The 15801-nt window shown below is 42.3% G+C and overlaps 1 protein-coding gene across 1 annotated transcript in view; it reads right to left on the minus strand.

Moving 5' to 3' along the window:
- The window catches only part of TMEM94 (transmembrane protein 94), a 107142-nt gene that overhangs the window by 74065 nt on the left and 17276 nt on the right, over positions 1 to 15801 (minus strand). The window contains exon 2 of the mRNA XM_015410736.1: positions 15628 to 15759. Within this exon, the coding sequence (XP_015266222.1) occupies positions 15628 to 15651 (24 nt within the window). The 5' untranslated portion in view covers positions 15652 to 15759. The remainder of the gene's footprint in view (positions 1 to 15627; positions 15760 to 15801) is intronic.

The following is a 15801-nucleotide window of genomic DNA, read 5'->3' on the forward strand; positions in this document are numbered from 1 at the left end:
TTGTGCTGTTTCGTTGTCCCTTAATTTCTGTGTGGATTGGTTTGGTCCTTCCTCTTGGAGCTCTTGCTTTACTTTCGTTTTTATATGATTAATGGAACTGAGAACGTCTTTGAAATGTAAGTCTTCAAGCCTTCCCATGGGCTCCCGCGTGGGCTGGGGGGGGGGGAGAATGCAGTATTCGCTTCATAAGACGCACACACTTCCTCCCCACTTTTTGGGGGGGAGGAAAGTGCGTCTAATGGTCCAAAAAATACGGTAATTGTTTCGATGTTCAGTTTGCATGTAAAGCTGCTCAGGAAAAAAATGGAATTGAGGCCTAGTAGAACATGGCTAGTATAGAAAGACACCCACAGGGTGCATTCAGACGGTGTGCTGACAGCGGTTTTGTTGGGTATTACAAGTTGAAAACACTCAGTATATCTGGGGTTAAATGTTTGTTTATGTTACTCACAGGAAGTCACATGTTTCTCATGTAACCAATGTTCTTTAGATGAAGAAGAAGAAGAAGGATTGGATTTATACCCCGCCCTTCACTTGGAGTCTCAGAGCGGCTTACAAACGCCTTTCCCTTCCCCTCCCCACAACAGACACCCTGTGAGGTGGGTGGGGCTGAGAGAACTCTGACACAAACTGCTCTTTTTCAAGGACAGCTGTGCCAGAGCTTGTGACTGACCCAAGGTCACATCAGCAGGTGCAAGTGGAGGAGTGGGGAATCAAACCCGGTTCTTCCAGATTAGAGTCCGCACACTTAACCACTACACCAAACTGCCTCTCCCAGTTTGTAGAAAGCCCGGGAATTTTCTCCCTGATCTAGGAATTTGATTGGGACTAAGGTGTCAAGGTGTATTACCATTTTATGGCTTCTCTTCCCGTCTTTCTTTGGTATTCTGAAGAACAAGAAGAGCAGCCATAATCTCTCTCTTCTAGTTTTGTCTTTGTAGAGTAAGGATGTAGCCGATTATGCTCTGTTGTTATTTTCATAGCAGTTACCCTTCCCATGCTAGAATTTAGTAAAAACTTTATATTTTAATCACACATGGACTCTCAGTTTGAATTATTTTACTCCGGCACTGCTGGACCATCTTATCTCTGCTAAATGCAATTTTTTCAATATCTCGCTATCACCCAACAGGTTTAAACTGGTCTGGTTCTAATGCAATTATTTTTACTCTGGACAATCAAGATCACACGTCGAGTGTGCGTCGGGGTTTTTTGTTTGCTTGTTTGTTTTCTCAGTTTGTGCATGCACATAACAATGGAATGGAATTGAAAAACTTTATCCTCGCGCATGCGCAGAGTGGGCAAATCACAGATTTCACTTGACAGTTCCACAGAGCACCGTGATTTCACCGCTTTGACAGACGACTTCCCTTTAAACTTATCACCTGAAACTGGCCTCTTTGGGATCCCGAACTCAATACTAATGACCGTTTAAATGTTGGTTTTAAAAACGCAGGAGTGGAGCTCTGCTTATGCGCATACCGCCGACACATAAAAAAAATGGCGGCCAAAAAGCTGAAGCCTCAGCCTTTCAAGCGGGGAGGGGGTTTAAATAATCAAAAGTGGCTTGACACCGGAGGAGCGATCACACAGGGGAAACTGCGGCTTTGAACAGGAGAGCTGAGAAAACACCACATTGGGACCTGGTAACAAAATACTCCAGGTTAAAGGGGTTTTGAGCCGGAAACCAACAGCTGGGGACAGGAGGCAGATGTTGATTGTGTGATCGTGCATATAAAATTTGTTGCTGAACTGTCACGACACCAGATCAAACGGCGCATCTGAATGCACCCACAGAGTCTCTCCAGCCCTCCAGTTAGCCTGTCAACTCCCCACTATGGCCTGAAACAGCATCTTCATCAGGGTTATCTCCCCCGCCCCCCATCTTCTTTGCTTCACCTCCTAGTGTTTCCAAATTTAGCCACCACATTTGTCAGGGCCTGTGACCCCCAACCAGTGGGGCTTCTAAGCATACTTAGGGGTTCGCACTAAACTGAAACGCAGAGGCAGGACCCTGAAAACGAGGAAAGCACATTCATGTACATGCATGCATTCACACAGAAGGATCCCCCATTCTATTAGAACGGAACCATTAGCTCACTCAGATCACTTTGTTGCCTGGAGCAACAGCCATTTCTCAGCAAAAAAAACCCCCACATCTTCCTGAACAGAAGACTTAGCAAGGTATGAAACAAAGAACAGAACAAAGTAGTCCATCAGAGTGAGGAGTCAACTGGAACTTTCAAACTCCACCACCATCTCCAGCTGGCAATTCCTTTCACAGATTATCTCCTAACATGCTCTTCCACATCAATCAGTCCCGCCACACGATACATTTGAGATTTTTCCAGCTAAACAGAAAGCACAAAAACACAAAGTCAGATAAGATGTAATTGTTGTTTCCATTTCCCACCTATGTTCCAAGAAGTATCCAGTCCTGTTTAAACATACACAGCATTATACAGCCTTTGATGATAAATAAAAATAACTTATGGTGGTTAAACAGCTGAGAAGACCGAAAACAGCTATCTCCTTATATGTGACAAAGCTAGCCCAGACAGGCAACATAAGCAAAACACAGGTGACCCTACTAAGGCTAAGCAGTAGTGAAGGGAATAATGTTCCAACATGAGAAAAAAGGTGTGTTGTGTAGAGCAACCATAATAATTAAAGCTGTTCATGCCCTTATTTGGAAGATCAAGCAGGTAACCAAAGTGAACAAGGGAGTACTGTGTTTATCATGTACTACCACAAGCATGAGCACACTAAGGGGCATACACTGCAGATCCATAATGAAGTACTCTGCCTATATTAAGAGAGCATAAACCCATTGACAGAGTATGCATAAAATTTCAGTTTCAGTATTTGGCATCTCGGGTTATAAAGGCTAAGAAATACCTTTATCTGAGATGATGCTAGTCCAGTATAAGAGCACAAAAGTAGATGGGGGGTGTTGCCTTCCTTTAAGGCAGCTTCTTATACAACCAATGTGAAAAGCAGAAGAAAATGGTCAAACGTGCAGCCAAAAATCTCACCCACCATTATTTAAAAACTTGAAGTTTGTGCGAATAATAAAGTTCACAAAAAGCAGTAGTGCTGGTTGCAAAAGAAAACACAGCAGGGGTGGAAGGGGAGTGGAAGGAAAGAGAGACTGCATCTTTCTCCAGGGCATTGTGTTTCCTAGACAACTACTCTTTAACTGCACAAAGGCACAAAGTGTATTGCAGGGCACACAGACTCCCTACATTCCTCTTAACTGAACACAATTCCTGGTAAGTAATTAGGCAGTTAAAACACAGCTACTTTCTATAACTGGGGTTTCGCCAAGAAAAAGTGAAAAAATAATGAGCGAGGACTGAGAAGCTTTCATACTCCAACCCAGCACACACAACCAAAATCCAGCAGGTGGGCTTTTTATAGAAATGCTACCAGACATGGTTCTGTTTCTGAAATCACAAGAAAATCCATTCTCTCTCTCTCTCTCTCTCTCTCCCTCTCTCAGTAGCCAGGTCTCTACTTCACTTTGCTGATCCATACCTTGGTTCAGCACAAACTGAGTTACTTCTACAAAAAAAAAGAAGAGTCTAGCAGGTCCTTACACTTTGTTGTTGTCGTCATCGTTCAGTCGCACAGTCGAGTCCAACTCTTTGGGACCCCATGGACCACATCATGCCAGGCCCTCCTGCCTTCCGCCAACCTCCGTAGGTTGCTTAATTTCATGTTCGTGGCATTGATAACACTGTCTAACCATCTCATCCTTTGTCGTCCCTGTCTTCTTTGACCTTCAATCTTTCCCAGCATCAGGGTCTTCTCCAGTGAGTGCTCCCTTCTCATTTGGTGGCCAAAGTATTTGAGCTTCAGCTTCAGTATCTGGCCTTCCAGGGGAACATAGTTTCAGGTGGGCAGCCGTGTTGGTTTGAAGCAGTGGTACAAAATTAGAGTCCAGTGCTACCTTTAAGACCAACAAAGGTTCATTCAAGGTATGAGCTTTCGTGTGCAAAGCACACTTTTTCAAATGCATTGGAATGATGTCTAAGGTTCAGACTTATAGACAGGGAGATTTACATGTAACATGATGATGTTTAAGATATGCAAAGTCCGAAATAACAAGCTAAGGTTATAAGGTCAACAGCTATAAAGCAATAAATATGTCTGAATAGCGGATAAATGTCCAAGGGTGTCTTTTCTAATTGTGGGAAGGTCCTCCCAGGCGTGGAGATGACTTAACAGAACTTTCTGAGGTGGATGCAGGGTCATGTCAGCAAAACATCCCAATATTCCTGGCATTACATTCAGTATTCTAATATAGTATTCTAATATACTATTCTGAAAAAGAAAAACACTAAAATACAAAGGATTTATAATAAAATACAGACACCTTTCGACATTCTCAGGAGACATGTGAGGTGGTCTAGTACTCCCATCGCTTTAAGGACTTGCCACAGTTTATTGTGCTCCACACAATCCAAGGCTTTAGCGTAGTCAATGAAGTAGAAGTAGATGTTTTTCTGGTACTCCCTTGCTTTTTCCATAATCCATAATCCAGTGAATGTTGGCAATTTAATCTCTAGTTCCTCTACCTCTACCTCTTCAAAACCCAGCTTGTACTTCTGGCAGTTCTCTACTTCCTACTATGGAAGGGCTTTTTCTCCCCACACGTTGTGGGACATGCACACTCCATCAGCAGACAACAGTCATGCGTGTACATCCTGCTAAGAAACAAAGCAAAAGCCAAGGAAAGTTTAAAATATGATGAAAATAGCAGAACTATTGGACAGTGGAAGCGAGGGCTCTCAAAGCTCACTACATCGCCCATCACAAACACTAGCCAATGGCCCAGGGTACTAACATTGCCAGGATCCACACAACACTATCACAACACTGAGCTTTGCGGGGAATTTTTAATTTCTCCAATATTTCACTACTGACATTAAATCACAATGAAACTGTGATTTACTGGAACAATGCCATTAGCTACTGAGATTTCACTGGGATTCTCTGCAACAAATGTTATAAGGATCATGCTACCCTGAGGAGAACGTTAACAATTTTAAATGTTCCTGAGAAGATACAACATCTATGAGAAAGAGGCACAGGGATTCCCATATGATCTCTGGAAAATTATTCTTTAAAAGACAAGCCCATATTTGGAAGAAGGGCAGCAAAACAGAACTAGTTATTTTGCACTTGATTTTCATATCCCCCACAGCAGTCCTAACAAGAATTACTTTCATTTACTTCAATGGACTCACAAGGGTGCAGCTTTGTGATGCTAGAGCAGAAATGCGAGTTCTTTTTGCCAGTACTGGAATCTTTTTAAAATATGCTAGTGGAAAAGTTTGAGGGAAAACAGAATGGGGAATAAGCACAGAAAACCAATCTATTAAATAGAGATTTGGAAATTTCTGGTTGCCCTATCGAGAAAGCCATTCTCACATTCTTGCAGCATTTGGTTTGTAGCCCAGTCTGGATGCTGATCTACACAACACCTAGCAATTATCGATAATTATCAGCCATCATCAACAACAGAATGGTATGAATGGCAGAGACTAGAGAACACATCTCTAACTCTTCAGAGTCTCAAGCACGTTACTTTGCAGATTTATTTAGCTATTTATACCATGGTTTTCTCCCCAATGGGGATCTAAAGTGGTTTATAACATGGTTCTCCCTTCCTCCATTCTGTCTTCACAATAGCCCTATGAGTTACATTAAATGGAGACTGTGTGACTGGCCCAAGGTCACCCATTGAATTTCAGAGTAGAACGGGGAATTTGAACCTAGGTCTCCCAGATTGTAATTTGACACTTTAACCACTGCACCACCCTGACTGAACATCTTTCTTCAGCTCAAGTATTGCCTTTATTACCTGTCTGGTCAACAGGCCCAACAAAACACTAGTTTTCAATTAAACAGATTTTGAGTGATGCTTTGGGACCGGTTGCAGATTTTAAAGCGGATTTTCTTCAAGGAGAAATGGATGTGATCTATAGGTCATATTCAGAATACATAAAGAAAAATAATCTGCCCGGCGAGGTGGTGGTAAGATTCTCCAGAAGACAAGTGTGGGATCAGATATTAAAAGCAACAAATGCAACTACCCTTAAAATTGATGGCAAGGAGATAAGAGTTTTGAAAAACATTCCCTTTGAAATAAGGAAAAAAAGGAAAAAATGCAGAGACTTGGCTTTGTTTCTACAAAAGAACAACATATCCTACAAATGGATCGTACTCAAAGACATACTCTTCAAATTTAAAGATAAGAGGGGGGAAATTGACTCTAAAAGCAAGAGAGTTTCTGCAGCAACAATTGGATCCTACAGGAGAAGAGGATGAGAAGAGCAACAAGGGGAGAGATGATGAAGCACTTACTGGAGAAGATTCGGATTCGGAATGTGGGGTGGCTGCCCCAAAGCAAGGATATCGATTGAGGGAAAGAAAAGGCATATGAGATGCTAATTTTCTCTGAATTTTGATTTTTGATTCTTATTATCTAACCGTTCTTGTGCATGGTTCTTTACTAAGTCAGAATACCTGGACTTGAATTATTTAAGCGATGTTAACGATCACCTACAATGTAACAAATTACTTTTTTTAAATTCAAAGCTATTTTATTGTAAGCATTATATGACCCCCACCTCTTGGGTTTTTAGTGGTTTATCTTTACTTTCTCCCATAGTTTATAGTTTCCTCTTCCCTATTTTTCTTGTAGGTTTTAAAAAATAATTTTTTTTGAAAGACAATAAAATGTAATAGAAACAAATACTAACAATTGTGAGAGTCTGACCCACAAATTAAGATAGTCAACAAGACTTACAAAGAAAATATTTTCTATATATCGTTGCCAACAAACACTACATAACAATGAACAAATTCCATCAAATCATAAGAAAATCCTTGTATAAGAATACATCAACGTCGTCTCCAGATTTTATAACATTTCAAAAAACGGATCTTCCTCAGGAAATATTCTATAAAGTAATACACAAGCTTTCATGCTTATAAAGTGCTATACACAGAACCAGGAATAATATAATGCATTTAGTCGCAGGACACTGATCTCAAAAGTATTCAGGCTCCGAACATGCTACTCAGTTTCTGACGGATGTTATAAAATCCAGAGATGATGTTGATGTATTCTTATACAAGGATTTTCTTATGATTTGATGGAATTTGTTCATTGTTATGTAATGATTACTGGGAACAATATATAGATATATATATTTGTAAGTCTTGTTGACTATCTTGATTTGTGGGTCAGACTCTCACGACTGTTTTCTCAGTATTTATTTCTAGAAAAGGTCATGACTGTCCACATTTGTGTCATAAAATGTAATGTCAGGTAGTGGAGATATAAATTTTATGAAGGACACAAACAAAATTAAAGATTTTTTTTCTTAAAATAAAAACATGCTTAAAACATTAGCACTCTTGCAATATTTTGTTTATTTAACAGTGTCTGATAGGCGACACCTCTTGCTCTCAATTATTGCATCAAAATGTCTGTGCTGTTGTAATCTTGAGTATGCTGTTCCAGGGTGTATCTGTAAGCAGCAAACCTACTCTTGATTTATTGACATTCATTACAGAAATCTCATGCTCAGTGTTCTAAACCTAGGACCCAGGGGAAAACATGAAATGGCTGGGCGCACTGCAAGCTTTTGTACATAAACTGCTTTGTTTGCTGGTCAAGAACATGAGAAGGCACCATGACACAGACTGAGGGCTATGTGTTTGTCTACAAAACTAGTCTTCTTCAGTGGTCAGTATCAGCCTACTATCTGGGAAGTCTAAGTTCAAAATCCCCAAAGGAAATATGCTGGGTGAACTTGGTCTGGACAGTCTCAGACTAATCCACCTCACTGACTTGTTGTTATTCCTCATCTAAATAGCTCACATGGCTTTCCTACTGAGGAAGATTGGATCATGAAGGCATGAATACAGTGAAAAGGAGAAGGGAACCCAGTTACACCCAGGATAGCCATAGCATAACAAACCCAACAAAACACACACTGTAGCAAGCACACAAAAGCTCATATCTTGGATAAACTTCATTGGTCTTAAACGTGCTTTGTATTTCTCCCGTGCAACTGAGGCAGCCAAGCAAAGCAAGCTCTCCCTCCTTCCCTTCAGGGAGGAGCCTCAGCCAATGGAGGGGAAGAAATGCTTGGTTTTCTTTTCTGTGTGATTGAAACTGCCTGGCCAGGACGCAAGCTCTGGCTTATTCCCTCCCTCTGCCAGGAAGGGGGAGGGGTAGGAGTCTCAGCCAATGCAGGGAACAGAAGCTTGCCTATCTATCTGAGAGAGTCTGGCAAAGCAAGCTGCAACACAGCAACAGCAGAACTAGAAGAAGAAGCAGGAGACAGTCACTTCCACTGCAGGCCTGACAGAAGCCCTCTGGGGGTCTGATCCGGCCTGTGGGCCGCATGTTTTGACACCCCTGAACTAAAGTCCTTGGGGTAGATCCAATGCCATGTTTTCACATGCGTAAGAACCACCACCCATGGAGTACAAATTTCCTGGTTTTCCTCCCCCAGCAGCCTGAAATAGCTGCTGAAATCTGGGTCCTGGAGCTTCCCTCTCCCCCAAGAGCCAGATTTGGGGGTACATTTCAGGCTGCATGGGTAGAAGTCCTTATGCCCTCAGAAACACAGTGTTGGGATTACCGAGACAGCAGTCTTGACTTCCAGTTTCAGCGATCACCATGGCAGTCGCTTTCTCCCGGATCTCCGGGAAAAGCCTGCCAGCGCCCACAGCTGGGAGGGGGCATGATCGTCCACGCCACCCCAGGATCCCACGTGTTGACCTTCAAGCCATGGGGCGCTAGAGAGCCCCCCTCCGGCGAGACAAGCCGGTGAGGGGGGGCTGCTCCAAGCCCCGACGATCCTGCTGTGGAGCGTCCCGTATGGGAACAAGATCAGCACACCGGAGCAAGCGTTTGGTGATCAAGCAATTTTAGACACAAGCGAAAAATCATTGAAAATGTGAGTTTAAGTACAAGCGAGAACAACGAAAAACCACACAGCCCTCCTGAAGGAAAACGATGGGGGGAGGGGACTCTCCCCTGCTAAGAACTGTTTACAAGCGATTTTAAGCCAGAAAAGGGGGGGGCACTATAAAAAGCGAATGGATTAAAATAAAGAGACTGTAAGAGCTTACCACGTGACATAAGAACTTCCAGAGACTTTGACAAACTTTTAATAAAAGTAAACAACTCTCAAACATGGCGCCGCCTGTGAAGGACCAGAGAGACAAACAAGAAAAAGCAAAGCTTCTTCCCGGAGGTTCCAGCCCTGCGAGTTCTGTGCCTAGATAGGACTCAACTGCGGAACTTCAAAGGTTGTCGTCGGAAGCACTTCGCCCTCTACTGCAGAAAATTACGGCAATTGACAATAAACTCGATACACAACAAGCACAAATGGCTGCGAATACACAGAAAATCGAAAAAACGGAGCAAGAACTTAAATAGATTGATATCAAATCAAAAAAGATGAATCAAAAACTACAGGCATTGGGGAAAAAATGCCAAATCGAAGAGTCTCGAGTACTACAGCTGCAAATGGAAAGGGCAAGCTATGTCTTGAGACTTCAAGGTGTCCAAGAAGAGAAAGGAGAGAATCTGAGACAGATTGTTGGCGATATATTAGCTCCCTTGACAGAGATGACATCGGATCAACTTCAAAGTGAAATTGATACGGTCCATAGATCGTATACAGAATTTATCAGAAGGAATAATCTGCCAGGGGAAGTTACAATAAGATTCTCCCAAAGAAAAGTGAGAGATCAACTATTGAAAGCATCTAATGGAGCGACCTTGAAGATAAAAGACAAAGACATAAGAGTTCTGAAAGACATTCCATTTGAGATAAGAAGGAAGAGAAGGAAATACAGAGACTTGGTTTTATTTCTACAAAATCATAATGTCTCCTACAGATGGTTAACGCGCTCAAGGGATTAATCTTTAGATATGCAAATGGAAAAGAAAGGATTGACTCTGTTGAAAAGGCTTGCAAGTTCTTGCGTCAACATAGCAGCCCAGCAGGAGAAGGTGCGACCGATGATGCCAAAGAAAGCGAAGAAGGAGAGGCTGGATCTTCCGAGGAAGACTCTGACTCTAAATTGGGGGCTGCCGCCCCCAAACAAAGCTATCAGTTGAGAGAAAGAAAGGGGGGGAGGGAAATAGATTGATAATGTACTCTGGAGTATCTAAAATAAGTATATTGTATATCTTTTTACAGTCTCTTTATGACACTAGAATTGTTGATGAATATCTAAATATTTAAATAGATAGATGATCATTTTCAACTAAAGTTAACTTGTCTTTAAGCTTAAAGATAATTTTGTAAATGTATGTATGATCACCATCTCTTGCATTTTTAGAGGGTTTTCTTTACTTTCTCCCATAGATTGTAGTTTCCCTTTCCTAATTTTCTGTTTGTAGTTATTAGAAAAGCAAAAGAAAAAGAAAAAAGAAAAGAAACACAGTGTTGGACCCACCCCCTTATCCCTAAGTACAGATATAACAAAGACAGGTTGTAATTATTCAATGGTGAGCAAAAGACACTTTGCACATGCCTTGAGGCATTCTTTTGCACCTAGTTATTTCACAGACTGCAAGCCCAAGTCCTGTGCTGAAGCACAGGTTCTACAACACCTGTCTGATGAGATGTGGCTCAAGCTTTGAAGAACAAAACAAATGAACAAAAAAGAGTCTATCTGCAACACTGGCTGTGTTCTCATAGGAAAAATGAGCTGCATTTGCACGTGACACAGTGGCAAACAGTATCCAATATTTTGTCTTGTTCAATTTCTTCTCTGAGGATATTATTCACACACACATTGCTTGCTGACACTAAGACCAGTTTGCACCCTGGCATCTAGTAATAAGCAATTAAGAAGAAACATTTTTAGGTCACACTGCCAGACGGGATGATTGGAAAATTGACGTGCAAATCAGTTCTAAATATTTCTTTGTCATGAACAAAGTGCCTTCTCATCAGAAGGGGGTGGAGCTTGGGAAGTGACATCACTTGACCTTGGACCTGGAAGTGACATCACAGGACATGGCAGCACAAAAGTCTCCTGGCTCCACCCCCAAAGTCCTCAGATATTTCCTGAGCTGGACCTGGCAACCCTAGTACTTAATCTCTAAAACAGAATAATATTACCAACTGGCCTAGGGGAAAATGTCCAGTCCCTTTAATAGAGGCTTAATAGGACACTGTCCATGGGGTTTTCTTGGCTCGACTGTGGGACTGAACAACAACAAAAGGACACTATTCATTGATTTTTTTTACCTTCATGCTATAAAAAGCTTTAATTGCCTATTTCCACACATTAAACCACACATTAAAAGATATTTTTCTCCAGGCCTGCTGGCAACCCTAAAACAGACACTTACCCCTTATTGGTGGGGAGGGCTAGATCTAAAATAGCAAAAAAATATTTTCTGCACTTTGGTTGTTTCAAGAGAACACCATCATCATCTGAGGTCTTTCAAAATATTTCTACAAGCAATAATTGCCTCGTGTCTTAAACTAACCAGCTGCAAAAATGGATCATTAGTTAATTTTGTTACTGTGATTGGAATCTGGCCTATAAAGCTGTCTGAATAGCAGGACAGAAGAATGAATGGTGCATCTGTCCACTGTCTAGACACTGCTGGGATTCTGTCATCCTCATACTCTCAAAGTAAAGCTCACATAACTGTATGTATTTATACTCTAACTACAGAGCATTGAATCTTGAGCAGATTCTGAGACCAATGCAGGCACACTATTCACACTTTAGATGTACCTGTATCATAAAAAAATCTTCAGCACAACGTGTGGAAAATGATCATCTCTATCCACCTCCTGTAGGACAAAAATGGCAATATTCAATTCTTAAGACCTCATAGCTCTATGGCCTATCTGGACAGTTTTTCAATGGTTCAGAAACTTGTCAGGGTATAGGGCAAGGGTGTCGAACTCATGAGGGCCGGATTTGACATAAATGAGAACTTGTTGGGCCGGGCCATGTGTGCCATAAAATATAATGCCAGGTAGCGGAGATATAAACTTTATAAAGGACACAGACAAACACAATTAAAGATTTTTTAAACTTTAAATAAAACGTGCTTAAAACACTAGCACTCTTGCAGTATTTTGTTTATTTAACAGTGTCTGATAACTGACACCTCTTGCTCTCAATTATTGCTTCAAAATGTCTGTGCTGTAGCAATTTTGAACATGCTGTTCAGGTGTGTATCTGTAAGCTGCAAACCTACTTTTGATTTACTGACATTCATTATAGAAATCTCATGCTCAGTGTTCTGAGCCTAGGACTCAGGAGAAAACATGAAACAGCTGGGCATTGTGAGCTCCAACCTCCAGGTGAGACTTGGAGATCCCACAGAATTGCAACTGAACTCCAGACAAGAGAGATCTGTCCCCCTTTGAGAAAATGGCTGCTTTGGAGGGGGGACTCTGTGGCATTATACCATTCTGAGAACTCTCCCCTCCCCAAACCCTGCGCTCCTCAAAATCTCCAGGAATTTCCCAACCTGAAGCTGGCAACCCAAGCTAGGCCTGCCCTCTATGAGTCCTCCCTCAAAGGCTAAAATAGGCATGGAAAGCACCCTGCCCTCTCCCCCGGTCTTTTACTGACAGAACCAAGCACGGAATCCGTGGATGCCTAGCAATAACCACTGAGGGAGTCCGTTAATCATAGCTACAGGCGCTCCTTTTATTATTTTGAGGGGTTTTTAAACCACCCAATGTAATTTCTTTTTTAGATTTCACATTTTTCTACAACCTTGGGGCCCCTTTCAGGTTTGTAGAAAGATCTGTCTTGCTCATTCACAGATCCAGTCGCCAAACTTAAGAATCCAAAGATTTGGCTGACTTCACTATTGGAATATGAGATGGTTCCATCATGACTGCCAGCGCAAAATAAGTTGGCTATGTCTATGCTAAGAATCTGCAGTTAGGACTCAGCCTGTTAAAAGCAACACTGTATTACAGCACTGCCTCAATGCATGGTCAGTTGGAAGTACATTTCATTATATACAGTGTGATTTATTCCCAACTAGGATGCGTAAGTACATCATGCGAAATGCTGGCCTGGATGAATCACAAGCGGGAATTAAGATTGCTGGGAAAAAGATCAACAAGTTCAGATATGCAGGCGATACCACTCTAATGGCAGAAAGTGAAGAGGACCTAAAGAGCCTCTTGCTCAGGGTGAAAGAGGAGAGCGCAAAAGTGGGCTTGAAGCTCAACATCAAAAAAACTAAGATCATGGCATCCGGCCCCATCACTCCTTGGCAAATAGAAGGGGAAGTCATGGAAGTAGTGACAGACTTCACGTTCCTGGGATCACAGATCACTGCAGACTGTGACAGCAGCCATGAAATTAAAAGACACCTGCTCCTTGGGAGGAAAGCGATGGCGAACCTAAACAGCATGATAAAAAGTAGAGACATCTCCCTGCCAACAAAAGTCCGCATGGTCAAAGCAATGGTATTCCCAGTAGTCATGCATAGCTGCGAGAGTTGGACTATAAGGAAGGTCGAGCGCCGAAGAATAGATTCTTTTGAACTATGGAGCTGGAGAAGACTCTTGAGAGTCCCTTGGACTGCAAGAAGATCAAATCAGTCAATCCTAAAAGAAATCAACCCTGATTGTTCCCTGGAGGGCCAGATAATGAAACTGAAGCTCAAATACTTTGGCCACCAAATGAGAAGGCAGCACTCACTGGAGAAGACCCTGATGCTGGGAAAGATTGAAGGTCAAAGAAGACAGGGACTGCAAAGGATGAGATGGTTAGACAGTGTCATAGATGCAACGAACATGAAGTTGAGCAAACTTCAGAGGACGGCGGAAGACCGGAAGGCCTGGCGTGATCTGGTCCATGGGGTCGCGAAGAGTCAGACTCGACTGTGCGACTGAACAACAACAACAAAGGATGCGTAAGATTTTAGCCTTCATCTACTCATGCACTTGTGAACAGTTTGCACAGGTCCAATTCCAAACAACTATTTTAAAACATCTAATTTATTCTAGCAGTTTCAATGCTAGGTGCACCACCCTCACAAGTGCTTCAGAGTTTGCAAAATTTTGATGTTTCCCTTTCTCATTTTCCTTTTTCTCCCTGTTTCACCTGCTTTCCCACATATATCATAATCAATATTAAATATAAGAGATAACACGACTTTATTTAGGATTATTACTTCAGCATTTTAAGAAGATACATAAGAACAACAGGCTGGTTCCAAGGAGGCTGAGCAGCTGAAACTCATTACAGATGAGTGTGCACAGCCAGCTACTGACAGCAGGGCTTCGGACACTACAGTCACACAAGCATCTGAGGGGCTGTCATCAGAGGACAGCAACCCAACAGCTCAGGTCACTGTTGTCACTGGAGCGCAAGCAAAGAAAAGCATGGCAAGAGCTCCTGAAGAGGAGACGGAGCGTGCACCTGGCTGCCTGGAGACACCTCGTGCTAACAAGCCATGGCAATGGCCCGAGCATTAGCCCAACGCAGCACAGCTGTGCACCCGGCATAAATGAGGGAGCGGGTGACAAGTTGAGCATGGAAGCAACAGGTCATTCTTTTGCTGACTCTGCGACCACTGCATCGAACCCTACCTCACGCTCGTGGGATTCTGGACCACCTCTCGACCTTGTCTTTCGGCTCTTCTCTCTTGGCTGTATGACTCTTGCTCGTGAGTAACCTCTGGACTGCCTGACTACGTCTCTTGGTGCGACTTTCTCGACTGGGCAGGAACTCGCAACTCAGTTTCTTGTCTTTGGATCCTCAGAACCCGCAAAGCACGCGCTCCAGCTCCAGCCTCCGTGACAAACATTTTCTGAAGTGATTGAAATACTCCCATGGAAAGCTACACCTGGCTTGCTCTCCTAACCCCTTGCTAATAAGGATGGTTAACCAGAAAATGTCAACCTGAATCTTTAGTTTTTAGGATTTCTCCCATAAAACACAAATCCAATCCTAGAATGGCAGATACAACTTATCACAGATGCATGTATTAGTGCAAGCCTTTCCAACCTTACTCTGCAGATAACATTCTGCTTAGGGTTAGCTCAGCCAGAGAGGCAAATTAAGCCATGACCTGGAGTGCTAGATTTCCAGCAACCTCTCATCTGTGCAAATCTCTTAATAAGAATTCACCTACACTTTGGAAGAGGTACATTGAGGGCAGCTTATAGGCTGGTTGGGATCTTCCACATTTCATAGAATACAGCTTTTTACCACTGAATGCATATACAGAGTCAGTTGTAAAGGGAAGAAAGTAAAAAAGTGATAGAAATTTAAAGTTAACATGAAAAAACAGTACACTGGCTGACTTTAAATAATTTCATTTTTTGTTGTTATGCCACTCAACTAAGAGATGCACAAAAATTTTAACTTGCTTAGAACAAAAGGGGGGGGGGGGGTTCCAGACATGATTCTGCTTCAAGAAGAACTTACTGATAATAAAGAGCTTGCCAGTGAAAACTGATCCAATGAAAGAAGACCCCAAACCTCTTTGGTGTTTCTCAAACTGATGTCCACCATCAAACTGATGTCAATCAAAAGTCATTGGTGCACTCCAAGGGCTACAAAAGACATGAGCAGGAAACCTACCCAATGCTTGTTCTTTGGGTCCATGGCTGCTCAATGCATAGAGCATAACCAGAAGACTACAAGTGCCACTCCAGTGCAGGTCCTCTTTGAGGTAACAGATGAAGCACAGTTATTACAGTTTAGTGATACCATCTGTGAAAAACAAAAAGGGACAGGAGTCAGTGACTTGGATAC

The sequence above is a fragment of the Gekko japonicus genome, unplaced genomic scaffold (genome assembly GCF_001447785.1).
Source record: "Gekko japonicus isolate JY-2015 unplaced genomic scaffold, Gekko_japonicus_V1.1 scaffold15, whole genome shotgun sequence".
NCBI lineage: Eukaryota > Metazoa > Chordata > Lepidosauria > Squamata > Gekkonidae > Gekko > Gekko japonicus.